Source organism: Cetorhinus maximus, chromosome 3, assembly GCF_964194155.1.
Source record: "Cetorhinus maximus chromosome 3, sCetMax3.hap1.1, whole genome shotgun sequence".
In the NCBI taxonomy this organism is placed as follows: Eukaryota; Metazoa; Chordata; class Chondrichthyes; order Lamniformes; family Cetorhinidae; genus Cetorhinus; species Cetorhinus maximus.
Window position 1 is genome coordinate 39,934,193 of NC_135881.1, and position 14,021 is coordinate 39,948,213.

General features: G+C 42.2%; 1 protein-coding gene across 6 annotated transcripts in view; it reads left to right on the top strand.

Moving 5' to 3' along the window:
• Positions 1-13,531, top strand: part of nrp1a (neuropilin 1a) — a 207,158-nt gene extending 193,627 nt beyond the window's left edge. For all 6 annotated transcript variants that reach the window (XM_078537498.1, XM_078537464.1, XM_078537492.1 and 3 more), the window contains 5 exons: positions 4,353-4,523; positions 6,335-6,606; positions 7,436-7,532; positions 8,861-8,914; positions 10,600-13,531. In XM_078537498.1, coding sequence (XP_078393624.1) covers positions 4,353-4,523; positions 6,335-6,606; positions 7,436-7,532; positions 8,861-8,914; positions 10,600-10,886 — 881 coding nt within the window. In that variant the 3' untranslated portion in view covers positions 10,887-13,531. The remainder of the gene's footprint in view (positions 1-4,352; positions 4,524-6,334; positions 6,607-7,435; positions 7,533-8,860; positions 8,915-10,599) is intronic.
• Positions 13,532-14,021: the final 490 nt, after the last annotated feature.

The following is a 14,021-nucleotide window of genomic DNA, read 5'->3' on the forward strand; positions in this document are numbered from 1 at the left end:
CACTGCCGCTTGCGCCTCACAGTGGGCGGGCCTGAATTGGCCCGCCAGCGTGAAATTGCCTTCTGGCCCCGATCACGGGCAGCAGCCCCCAGCCCGCCCCCCGCTGACCTCGCCCGATATGGGTGAAATTCTGCCCATGGATAGATTGACGGAGCTGGGACTGTTCTCCTTAGATGAGAAGGCTGAGAGGAGATTTGACAGAGTATGAAATCATGAGGGGTCTGGGCAGAGTAGAAAGGGAGAAACTGTTCCCATTGGTTGAAGAGTCAAGAACCAGAGGACACTGATTTAAGGTGACTTGCTAAAAAGAACAGAGGCGACGTGAGGAAAATCTTCTATATACAGCAAATCGTTAGGATCTGGAATGCACTGCCCAAGAGCATGATGATGGCAGAAGATTCAATTGTGGCTTTCAAAAGAGAATTAGATAATTATCTGAAGAAGAAAGATTTGTAGGGATACACGGGGAAAAGGCAGGGGAGTGGGACCAGCTGAGTTGCATTGATAAAGAGCTGGCACAAGACATGACAGGCCAAATGGTCTCCTTCTGCAATGTAACTATTCTATGGGGCATGGAGCCTCCAGCTCCTATCACCCCCAAACTTTCCTCAGGGAGGTTGCCTCCACTGACAGCAAGGCCGCAAATTTGTCTCTAATTGGGGCCTTGACCAGTGTAATTGGTTGCCACCTGGTTGGGAATAGGCAGTCGATCCAATCCCAGCCAGCCCTTGGGAAAGTGCCCCAGTGACGGGAATGTACCCAGGAACCATCCTAACATGGATCCCCTCTCTTTTCCCGACACCCTTACATCCAAGTCTGCCATCACCAGGCCTGTAAAACTTAGCCTTTTATGTCTGCGGTTACACTAGATACAGTCAATTGAGCAAATCTTGACATCCTATTTATATCCTGACCAGAAGAATTCATACTGTCAGCAATCTCATTCCTAAATTTCAAAGTATGTGCTTATAATTTCACAAGTAACACTGAACAGTGAAGCTCTTCTTCATCAGCATGCACAACATTGTTACACAGGCTAACCAAAGGAATTCTCATCTGACCCTTTATAGGATCTATTTTCCTGGTGGTCCCTTAGCAAATTGGTTTAGATTTATGAGTCTGTGCTACAGGAAACTGTCAAGTTATCCTTTCACTGTACCATCGACAGCCCTGAGAGATTGTGAGGAGCTGTAATCACCAAAGGAGAGAAGGTCAATGGAGATCTAATCAAAGTGAAAGTTTTTTTCTCACTCATCAGTAAATCAGTAATGGGGGGGAACATAAATTAGGATTAGCATGAAAAGCATTAAGGGAGAGGTTTGTGGATGATTTTGTATCACACATATGGTTATTAGAATCTGGAATGAATTAACATCAGCGGCATTTGAAACTAAGTTAATCGTTACATTTAAGAGGCAATTTCATAAACAGTTGAAGAAAATTGTAGTAGTTCCCTGGTCTCATTTCAGTTTTTTTTTAAATTATGATCTAAGAATTTTGTTAATTGTACAATATGGAGTCATTGAATACTGCAGCACAGAAGGTGGGAATTCATCCCATCGAGTCTGTGCTGGCTCTTTCAAAGAGCAATCCAGTTAGTCCCATTCCCCTCAGGGCCCTTCAAGTTTTTTCAGGTATTTATGGTATAAATACTATAATATACTCAAATAGCATCTCTCTTGGCCTTCACTGCTCTCTGGTGAACAACCTCAGCTGTTCTATTCCACCCACGTAACTGTAATCCCTCATCTCTGGAACCATTTTAGTGAATCTCTTCTGTAGTCTCTCCAAAGCCTTCACATCCTTACTAAAGCCTGGTGCTCAGAATTGGACACAATATTCCATCTGGATCCAAAGTGGAGTTTTCGATAGATTTGGCATAACTTCCTGGCTTTTGTACTCTGTTCTGAAGAAGAGTCATACGGACTTGAAGCGTTAACTCTGTCTTTCTCTTCACAGTTGCTGTCAGACCTGCTGAGTTTTTCCAGCAATTTTTGTTTTGTGGCTTTTGTGCTCTATGGCCTGGATTTTGGCTCAGAAGTGGGGAGGAAGCCTAGGCGGGGGGAAGAGGGAGTAGCTGTTTGAGGTTTGAAAACCCACAAGCGTGGGTTCCCTGAATGTCCTGCAGGCAGCACAGGGTGTCTTTAAATTTTACCTGTAGGTTTCTCACCCATAGCCAGCCTGATTGACAGGCTGGAGGCCAGTCAGGTGAGAACGACAACACAAGACTGCAACTAAGCTATCGTGAGGGCAGGTAGGTTTAGTAGTGCGGGTGCTGGTGGTAGAGATGGTGGAAGAGTGGTCCAATCGTATGGCTGGGGGTAATATTCTCATTGGATAGGGGAGGGCTTTGATCACCACAGAGATGGTGGTTGGGGAGAGGTTTCCATTCACAGGGAGGGCTCTTGCCACAGGGGGTCCATCCAATAGTGGTTAGAGGTTGAATCCAGTGATTTTTTTTTGGGATGTCCAATGGCGGAGGGGCAAGGGAGGCACCCAGATCAGGGCGGGGTGTTTTCTGGATTGTTGGGGTGGTGTGGGGGGAGGTGCATGGTGGGAGGTGCAGGAGGAGATATTCCTGCTTCTCCTGGTCCACAAGCAAAAGCGCTTACCTCATGAATTCAGCCCCTCTCGCCTCCTTTCATCTGCCAGGTTTCATGAGACCTGGGGCAGGATTTTCGGGTTGCCGGGCGGGCCCAGGAGCAGCCGGTAAACGGGCCGCGCCAACCGCGGTTTCACGCTGGCTGGCCAATTAACAGCCAGCTAGCGTGAAAGGCGCGCTGAGAAGCTCGGCGCTGCCGGGAGGAGGGCAAACACTCAAGTCAGCGCAGGCGCGGGGGAACGCGCAGTGAAAGCTCCCTGAAGGCAGAGAGCTGCCTCGGGCAGCTGAAGTATTTTAAACCAATGAATAAGGTTCTTAAAATTCCGGAAAAAAATGTTCACGCAGCGGACTCACTCACCTTAACATGTAGATTTGAAAAATTCTGCCCCAAAATTTTTATTTTTTTAATTTAAATACGGAAACCCCATCCTGCCCGTGGATGAGGTTTCCTCAAAAATCCAAAGGCCGCCTGGCCGATTTGCCTGCCTGCCAACCATAACACTGGACGGGCAGCGAAAAATACAGGTTAATGAATTGATTAATGGCCTTAATAGGCTTTTAATTGTCGGCAGGCGCGCTGCCAACTCTCGCGTGCACCCGCCGACCGAAATATCACGAGGTATATTACACACAGGCGTGTCGGGCACGCGCCCGCACACTGAGCAGAAAGTCCTGACCCTGGAAAACCCAGCAACATGAATTAAAATGAGAATGATTAGTTGAAATGCGGACACGCAGAATCACTACAACATTTAAATGACCAGTCCCTCCTGCGAGCTGTTTGGTCACCCTCCCCTCATCCCACCCCCGTTAAAATCTGAAGTAGGTGGGTTCAGTTCCTGGTTCAGATTTTTAGAATTTTAATCCTTGGTCTGACCTGAGCCCACCCAATTTTTGGAGTTAAGATTCAGCCTTCTACTTTATTGACAATGTTTTTCCTTTTAATGGCTTCTGGCAAATTCACACAATGTCCAGGATCCCACATGCTTTATTAACTGCTTGTTAACCTATCCTCCTGCCTTCAAAGATTTGTGCACAAGCACCCGCCCCCCCACCCCCCCTCCCCCTCCCCCCAGGTCTCTCTGTTCTTGTTCCACCTTTAAATTTGTACCCTTTTGCCCCTCCTCATTCTTCCTTCCAAAATGTGTCAACTCACATTTTCTTACTTTTTCACTGAGTGTATGACATGTAAATTGTGCTTCTTAAACAGCTGCAACTACATCATGAATTGAATGCGCACCAATGTGCACTTTCTTTGGGTGTGACACAGTGCAGCATTTGGTTCAACTCCGGCCTTTTACAACAAGCCATCCGTGCACTCATTATTACGATTAGCCTGTACCACCTCTATAACTGTGGTTATGGAGGGAAAGAATAGAAATATCTCACTTACATCATCGAAAAACGGTGCATCAAGAGAAGGAAAAGGCAAGTTAAAACTTTCAGGGAAATACAACATTGTGGCAATGAAAATCTATAACGTTGAAATTGTGCCGTAGATCTATTTGTGGCTGCCATGGTTACACTTGACATTAAAGAGACGCAGCCTCCTTTCTGTGAGTTGGCAGGAATCTTGCTCATTCTTGATTGAGCTGTGTTTACAAAATCAGATCGATGACAGCTGGGATCCTAGGGAGACCATGTAACATTCACTATAGATGAAGTATCAAATAGCCTGAGTTCTCTTCACGGCCTGACCGTATAGACTGATACCTACTTTCTTCAACTGCTTGAACTGTCTGTATTGCAGGTGGCTTCTACCCCTCTGATGAGATGCCCGGTTTGAACTGTAAGTTTGGGAGTACAGCCCTGAAGAGTTTCTGTGAATGGCGCCTTGACAAATCCGCAGATTTTCTGTGGAAAGTACATTTGGGGAAAGGAGAATCCGTTAATACCAGACCGGCAGGAAATTACACAATGGGTAAGGCCAGCGAGGCGACATTCTGTCCATCATGTTCCATTCAGCACCATTTTGTTTCACTACTGAAAAACTCTCCTCGGGATAATGTTCAAAACTGTCTCAGCTCATCTGCTGCTGAAACCCTCATCCATGTCACCTCTAGACTTGATTATTCCAATCCTGTACTGGTTGGCTTCCCACCTTCCATCCTACATAAACTTGGAGTAATCCAAAATTCTGCTGTCCCTGTCCTTATTCGCACCATGTTTTGTTCACCCATGAGCCCCATGCTCTTTTTGAAAAATTAATTCATGGGATAAGGGCGTCGCTGGCTAGGCCAGCATTTATTGCCCATCCCTAACATGCCCTTGAGAAGGTGGTGGTGAGCTGCCTTCTTGAACCGCTGCTGTCCCTGTGGTGTAGGTACACCCACAGTGCTGACCTATATTGGCTCCCGGTCCAGCAGTACCTCAGCTTTAAAATTCTCAAACAAAAACAAAAATAGCTGGAAAAACTCAGCAGGCCTGACAGCATCTGCGGAGAGGAATACAGTTAACATTTCGAGTCCGTATTACTCTTCATCCTTGTTTACAGATCTCTTTAAGTCCTGGCCCCTCCCTATCTCTGTCATCTCCTCCAGCCCTACAATTTGCGAAATATCTGTGCTCCTCCAATTCAGGCCTCTTGCGCATTCTGGATTTTAATTGCGGCACCATTGGTGGCCATGCTTCAGTTACCTCGGCCCCAAGCTCTGGAATTCACACATTAAACCTCTCCATCTCTCTACCTCATTTTCCTCCTTTAAGATACTCCTTAAAGCCTACCTCTTTAACCAAGCTTTTGGACACCGGTCCCAACATCTCCTTGTGTGGCCTGGTGTCCAATTTTGCTTGGTAATGTTCCTGTGAAGCGTTTTCGGACATTCTTACTATGTTAGAGGTGCAATTTAAATGCTAAGTTGCTGCTGTTGCTTAACAAGAACACCTTGAATGAGTTTGAGCTTTGTTTGGGGAATCGAAAAGATACTTATGTTACTCTTGACCAATCAGGAATCAGCTTTGCATGAGATACAACTTACTATTATAGAACGAAAACATTCACATTTGCTATATTCAAATTGAGATAACTGCAGCTTTCCAACTATCCACATGCTGCTAGGTAAATTTTATTGTTTTTTTTTTAATTACAGCATTGAACTGTAAAGATAATTATTTTGGGCTGCATCAGTGATTCAGCTGGTTAAGTGATTGGCTGATTCATACAGATGGAGATGTCAGGTTTAATCTCTGTTTTATGCTGGACTATCTGATCTCACCTGGGAAAGTGATAGCAGCCCTCATTGCCCCTGATCCACGAGGGAAATCATTCATTACTACCCAGCACTGTCTGCTGGAAGTGCAGGCGTGTGGACATTGGGTCAGGCTTGACTGGAATGCAGGTTAACACCATGAAAAAAATGCAAGATATCTAAGCTGGGAGCAGCATTGATGGTTCCAGCAACTGGTACAGATTGAGACGCCTCTGGGGTTCACATTGTATCTCTGCAGCTGAGACGGAGAAAAGGAGGAATGTTCTTTGTGATAAGCAACAGATCAGGTTTTGAATAGTGAACAACTGGAGGTCAATAAATGTTCAGTGTTCTGGCGTTTTGCAGATCAGGGAGCAGCTAGAACTTTCTATTAAGACCCTGACTGGTGGGTATACAGTTATTGATAGGATAGCTGGTACACAAACGTGGAAGCAGTGGAAATATTTTCCTCTTCTTCTGTGCCTTCTTGTGCATTGTAACTGAGAGATGTTTGAAGGAATTAATATTTTCTTGGTTCTTGCAGGCAAAGACCATTTTATTTATACTGAAATGATTGGACAAAAAGAAGAACAAGTCGCACGACTATGGAGCCCTTCGTTGGAACCTGCTTATTATGGACGTTGCCTGGTCTTTTGGTACCAAATCCGCGGAACTCGTGGTAGCAGTTTAAACGTGATTCAGAGAAAGCTAGCAGACGATTTCAAGCCTGAGGTCCTATGGACCATGAATGGACCACAGGGCAACCACTGGCGAGAAGGTCGCGTGCTCCTTCCGCGATCATTAGGCATCTATAAGGTAACTTGAAGGATTTGTTAAAAAGCAACACAATAATTTAAATTCTATATAAAATTTAAATATGTTTTAATCACACAACCAAAGCATCAGCCAGTGCAGACATGTGTCTGCCCACAGGTCAAAACTCTCAAGTTATGAGGAGACAATCAGAGAACCAAACTTGCTCTCACTGGAATAAACAAGTTTAAGAGGGAACACGATCCAGATCAAGCGCTGAAGTATAGATATCAGAAGGTTATTTAATTTAAAATGTGATTTACAGGTGGACAATTAGCAAGGGTTAGAAGAATTAGTTTTTTGCCCAGAGTACTGGATATGTGGGATAAATTCCAAAGTCTGTATTATGTTGATAACTTTTAAAACAGAAATGTAAAATAAAAATGAATAAGAATGAAGTTTAAAGGCTGTGGTAGTTCAAGGAGGCCTTCCTCCTTGCCTTGGCCCAAACTTGTGGAATGATGCCCTCCAATAACCAATTGTCTCTCTCTAATGGAGAGCAATGTCTATGGTCCTTTGTGGACTATGGCTAGCTACTTACTTACTAAAAGGCATAGGAAAATGTAGAGAAATAGGTGATCCCATCAAGAAAATTCCAGTTGTCTGGCTGTCAGAATACAATCTGTCAGATTTGAATAGCACAGGATGGAATCTTAAATTGCTGTCCAGGTGTTTTTGACTTGGTCACTTTCAGGAAGCAGGGTGAAATTTTACTGGAGTTTTCCATTATCGTGTACAATACGGTTTGAATTTGACTGTTTGATTTTAGAAAGAATCACCAGTTTATGACAAGGTGACTATGACATGCTTTTAAAAACTTTTGTTTTCAAAGGTGGGATTGGAAGTGATGGTTGGGAAAGGAATCCGGGGAGAGGTGGCAGTGCACGATGTGGAGATAGTGAGCATCCAGAATATAAATGATTGCATGGGTAAGTTTTCTGCAAAGTGTGTTGTTCTGGTTCACATACAGAGTAGAGCATTAAGGCAAAGCTCCGTCAGGCCATGCACTACTGTTGGAGCCTTGCACTCATTAGGCAGCTTATTGGCAAATCACAGGGGCCCCAGCCTGCAATTTTCCATTCATGAATTACAATGGAGAGAAAATGGTGGGCAGTGATTTTCCAATAATCTGCCCACTGGATGGGAGGGTATGGAACAGTGGTGGGTCCCAGAGTATATTCCAAGCTTAGTTAAGTGTAACCTTGCAGACTCTCTTATTTATCAATGACAATGGTCTTCAGTGTTGTCCCTCGACAGCAGGAAGAAGCGTTCCACATTGGATGTTTTCTTTCCTGATTAGTCTAAAGTGCTGTGGCATGTCTGATTGTCATGTGTGGCAGTGCCCACCATACTTCTACCATTCCTCGTTCACATTAGTATGCAAGAGTGACTCTTGCTGTCTGAAACATCAGCAAAATCATAACTTAATGCCTGACCTAATGGGGAAAAAAGCACTCTGTTGCATCCAGAAGGCCGAGAAGAATATGAGACCATAAGACGTAGGAGCAGAAGTAGGCCATTCGGCCTATCGACTCTGCTCTGCCATTCAGTGAGATCATGGCTGATTTGATAATCCTCAACTTCACTTTCCTGCCTTTTCCCCATAACCCTTGATTCCCTTACTGATTAAAAATCTGTCTATCTCAGCCTTGAATATACTTAACAACCCAGCCTCTACAGCCCTCTGCAGTAAACAATTCCACAGATTCACCACGCTCTGAGAGAAGAAATTCCTCTGCTTTGAGTTGAATTCATGTGGAACAGACTCCCAACAAAAGAATTTGAAGTTGTTGATTAACCTCTTCAAGATATCTGGCTGGAATCAGGATTGAAAGGTTCTAGGGACGAGTGTAGCTCGAAACACAGTAATCCTCAGCTATGAGGTTGAAGAATGTAAGTTTGGAGGGCAGTAGGCCAGACTTGGATGGTTTTGGTGTGAGTCTCGATGAATATTGAGAAGTTATGATGCTAACCATTGTGGATCAGCAAGTACTTATGCAGGAGATTAAATTGATGGAGTTGAGTCCATGAATAGGTAGACTGTACTTGGACTCCATAAAAAACTAACATGCGAATCCTTCACCACCGCTAAATTAGCCGCTAAAATCAGACAGCGATGCTACTGGGACTCTTTTAAATATCATAATTTATGCTGAAATATAATTATAGATATGGTAGTTCTGCAGAGAAGAAATTCAGGGCATGAAACTTTCAGAAAGCCTTGCTTGTGCTGATGTAGTATTTTAACTTTCAATAGCTCCCAGGGATGTCTTTCCAGGTCTGGATGGTTCCACATCAATCTTTCCCACTGGTAAGTCCCTTTATCAGTTGCTGTAGCAAGTGAAACAGAGCATTAACATGTTTATTACCCAAAGCCACAGGCTGTGCAAGATGAAGATCTGTACTGCTGCTTAGAAAACGGTTTTAAATGTTCCTCAACACATGGCCAGTTACATTTTCTTAAGCTTGTCAACCATAACATTAGTTACAGGAAATTAATCCTGAAAAAAAATCCAACAGTATGTCTTAGACCTTCAGGCAAGTTAGTCAATTGGGCAGGGAAACATTGCAACTGGCCGTAAAGAATCAATTGTGCTGGGAAAGTAGAGGGGAAATCCAAGTCATTAGGATTCACGTTAAGCGTGTACAAGCCCTGTGCCCCATTTAATGATCCAGCACTTAGCCTGCGCATAGCATTTTCAATCTTGGAGAGGATGCTGGGGGAGCAGTAATTAGAGCAACCTTTGACAGAAGAAAGAGTAGGACACATTCAGTCATTCCATCAAAGGATCATAGGAACAGGAACAGGCCCTTCAGCCCATCAAGCCTGTTCTGCCAATCCATTCGATCATACCAAATCTCCAAATCCATTTTAGCCAACTTTGTTCAAAAGCTTGATTCTCTTAGGATGTTGCAATTTTAATGAGTTCTCAAGAAAAAATGTGGAAAATGATTGAAGTTAAGATACATGTTGTTAAAGTGGTTAAAAACAAAACAAGTTATGCTTCTAATAGTAACTGGGTGCTACAATTAGACACCATTCTAACACTCCTGGGAGCTGTGGCTATGGGGAGGATTTTACCCGAATGCTCTGTGTAATAGGCATTGCAAACTAACATGAGCAGATTTTCTCGAGTCTGTATTTGTAATTGCTTCCTCTTTGAACATTGCTGAACACGCTAGAAAAGATAGAGTTTCCCTGGTTAGTGAAATGGTGGAATAGATTCAGTAGGTTAAATGGCTTTGTCTGGTTCCTATGCTTACAATTTCACTGGGACTGGAAACACTGAGTAGAGGAAACATCATTTGTTTACGATGTCACCATATTCAGCAACTGGGAGAAATCATCCTCCATTTCAAATCCAGCCCAGAGTGACCAGTTAAAAATGTAAAATGACTGCTGAGGGCGCTGGGCTCTGTCTGTGATCATACAGGAAATGAGATTTGGAAGCTTCAACTGAATGGGCGTGGGCCTGCATTCAAAACTGACCTAATTCAGTTTTAATATGCATCTCGCTCAAAAAGTGAGGTTGGTGTGGGAAATGAAAACATCTTCAATGAAGCAGCAATGGGGGTTTTGTGACTGAGGTTTAAAGCACAATTGTGGAGCATCGGGGGGACTCTAGTCTGCATCCAACCTGTGCTGTACCTGATGCAGATGAGTTCGATACTGATATTGAGTGCCGGAACTGGAATAGTTTTCCAACACTGTCATCCTTTATCCTTATCTCTACAAAAGGGCACAGAGAAATAAAGGGAAATGTATTTCTGGTGAAATGCTGTACTTTATTGTCCTCTAAAAGATTGACCATATAGTACAGTATCACTAACAGAGACCCACAAAACATTTGTAGTCAAATTGGCATACCTAACATCATCTCATCCAACCCTCCCATGCTATCCCATGCTATTTCATCATTCCCAAACCATCCCTGTCATGAATAACCCAAAGGACTAGGCTCTTAAAAGGTTATTAATGTATTTTTTTTATTTCAGCTGTGGACCTGGAGGAGCCGACTGACAAAACCTTCTTTGAGAACTCTGGAGGTCCTGGAAATGTACTGAAGACCCTTGACCCTATCCTTATTACAATCATAGCTATGAGCGCATTGGGAGTCATTCTGGGGGCTATCTGTGGGGTTGTCCTGTACTGTGCCTGTTGGCACAGCGCACTGGCTGACAGGAATCTATCTGCTCTTGAGAGCTACAATTTCGAACTTGTGGATGGAGTGAAGCTGAAAAAGGACAAACTGAGCTCACAGAACTCGTACTCTGAGGCATGAGAAAGAAACACTCAAGGGGTTTAAAATGACTGCGGAAGAATGCCTGAAACTGTGGAATTCTTTGAGGTTTTTTTTGTAATTGTTTGTCTTAGGAAAGACAAGAAGAGCTCTGGATAATGCTGGTCTGTGACTGAGCCAAGCTTTTCTCAGGAGCAACTGTTAAAGCAATCAAACGGGATGCTATGTAAAAAAATGAATTATGTACAGTCTGCTTTTTAATTTTTAAATTAAAGTTTTAAATAAACAAATGCTGGTGTTGAGACCAAGTGAGATCATTTTACAAGTATTTATCGTTTTCTGTAAAGAGTTATAAATTTGTATCATTCTATTTGTATAATGACTTAGCTTCATAAAATATGTTTCCAAAGGGCTTTAAAAACCTATGTTTTTGTATATTAGTCCAGATTTTATACTTTGAGTATACAGTATTTTGATTTTCCCACCCCCTTCCTAATTGGAAAACAATTTGCATAAAGCCTCATTGGACACTGAGGGGGCCATGACCTTTATAACAAGGGTAAATGATATGATTTGATAACATGCTACACAGGGCAACTGTCTGTACGCTGATAACATTGTGATTGGCTTCAGGCCAGTGGCCTGGATCAACAATTGCTTGCACTGAAATACGCGCTATGAAGTTGAATTTTTTTTTTCCTTCTCTGTTAGAAGAGTGTGCTGTGAGAACAGTGTTAGAGACAGATTTGATTCTACATTATTTCTGTTTATGCAATATCAGTTTAAACAAAAAAGGAAAAAAAAAGTTTTGTTATTGAAGAAGTATTAAAGATATCTAGAATTATATGGTTGACATGTTTCTTGTATGGTATTGTTTCACGTTTTGTATCGCTGTGAGAGTTTCTCTTCTGGATCGTTTTTCCTAAAAGTTTTTTATTGGCATTATTGCTTGAGTAAATTGTTGCTTTGAAAAATGAAGAGAAAAAAAGCCTTAACTCAAATGTTTGTATTCTTGACACACAGAAAGCCTAGACAATTCACACTGTTGTGTTGTATCTTGTACTCAAATCTATGACTACTGCCTTCCAAAGATTCAATTAAATTTAATCTTTTCCTACAGTACTCTATTTGTGGTTTGTTGTGGTGGGACCTCGGAGTACAGTCTACTCATGAGCTGCAGTGTCCCACAATTTCCTGAATTGACCATTAAAGGCCGCCTGAGTCGCCCACAGTAGCAATTCCTGTTTATTCAACATTTCCTGATATTCAGCAGGGTCAGAGTTCATGATATGTGACAGTAGCACCAAATCCCGCCAGAATAGATAAGCAATGGGAGATGTCGCTTGATCAATTATCTATAAACAGTGGGGCTGCTATGGCCTCACAAATCAGTACTTAAATTGGTTAAATTTTTAATACTCCATTCCTGAATGAATGTTAAAGGAATCTGAAAATACATTGCGAGTATTTTTTTTTAAACCAGCTATTGTGGAGCACTGCAGATTCAAATGAATAACTCAATTTGTCTTGTGTGATTGCAAACAGCATTCCTGCAACAGGAATTTATAATGAAATTCCTGGTGTACTGCTATCTAAAGTTTTTAATATTATAAGTATACTGTTAGCTTATCCTAATGGGTGGAAGGCATGATCCAGAATGAGATGTATGAAGTAAATAACAAAAAAGATACAGAAAAAAGGAATAATTTATTATTTATGACTGAAAACAGTATTCAGATAGCATCCTGTAGGATTTGTAAAACAGTTTAGGGACCTATGTGGAGCATGGTAGACTTGCTGCCCCATATGTCTGGTCCACCACTGATGACTTACCTGACTGATGAATGTTGAGAGAGCTGGGGTTCAATACTGTTCCCTCTCTGTCTCTCCCTCTCTTGCAGTTCAGTGAGTGAAAGCAAAGAAATGCAATTAGGAGACAGGGCTAACCCTCTGTGATGTAATCAAAAGGGTCCCTGTGGGAAAGTGCTTGGTCTCTGTCTTACAATTGTCCAGAATGGTATAACTGAAACTGGGAGCTCAGCATGTGGAGAATCACTGGAATAGGCTTCTATCACATGACTCTGTGGCTTACAAGTAGCCTGTTGGCAAAACCTTGCTTGAGATGATTGTGCTCAGCAGAAAGTTAGCAAGGAGCATTGAATTAATGGGAAATATTACTATGTGAGTGGACAGGAAATTGCTCCAAGGATTTCCATTGATTTAGCAAAAATCAGACATCCATTTATGTTTTATTTGTAACAGCAACCTCAAAATAATTGCATATAACGTGCGGAAATGGAGTGCACTTAATTCAATGTCCCGTGGAATGTAAGACAAATACTTACAGTAAGTTAACACTGATGCTAAACTTAAAGCCATTCTATATCTTAGTAGACATTCCAACAATGATTTTTGAAGTAATGTAAAAAAAAACATTGAAAATGATGTTCCCACGCCATAACCCTTTTCTACACAAGTTTGGGCAAAAATGTCTGGGAGGTCTGAATGAAAATATGGAGACTCACTCCTGAGAAAGTTTGGATGTAAAAGAGTTGAGACCACCTTACAAAAAAAAGCTGAGCGTCCTTTCTTTGTAATTTTCATATTTGTTTGTATTTTATCGAAGGAAGATCTGTGATATGTATATATTTCTATGCTGTGTATTAAACAGAAGGGTTTTCACAATGGCTTTCCTGCTTTTTTATTTCTTTTCTTTCGACAACAGTCCTGCAAATTTCGAACAACTGGAGAGTAAATTAAATTAAGGACATTTCCTGGAACATTAAGACATTATTCCCAGCTGATAAATGGTTCATTTGCCAGATTGTCAAACAGAAGAGCAAAATGTTCATAGCCAAGACATTAATACCATTACACCATCAACTGCCACTGTTGGTTATTCCCTATGCCACATACTAGCGGAGTAACTCAATGTGTTTAGACATTTTCTTCCAAATGGTCATTGCCACCAAGCAAATTGACAGCTGACTGCGAATTTTCCGCAGTTGCATTTGTACAAGAGGAATTTGATAGCCGTTCTGGAAGAAAAACAGCCAAACACTGCACTTAATATTGTTCTCAGTAAATTGTGTGTTAATCCGAGTGACAGGTCAAAAAAGTAGTGCAAAGGATGATGCATGGGAATGGCGGCTGCGTGAAGATCCAGACACCATAAAG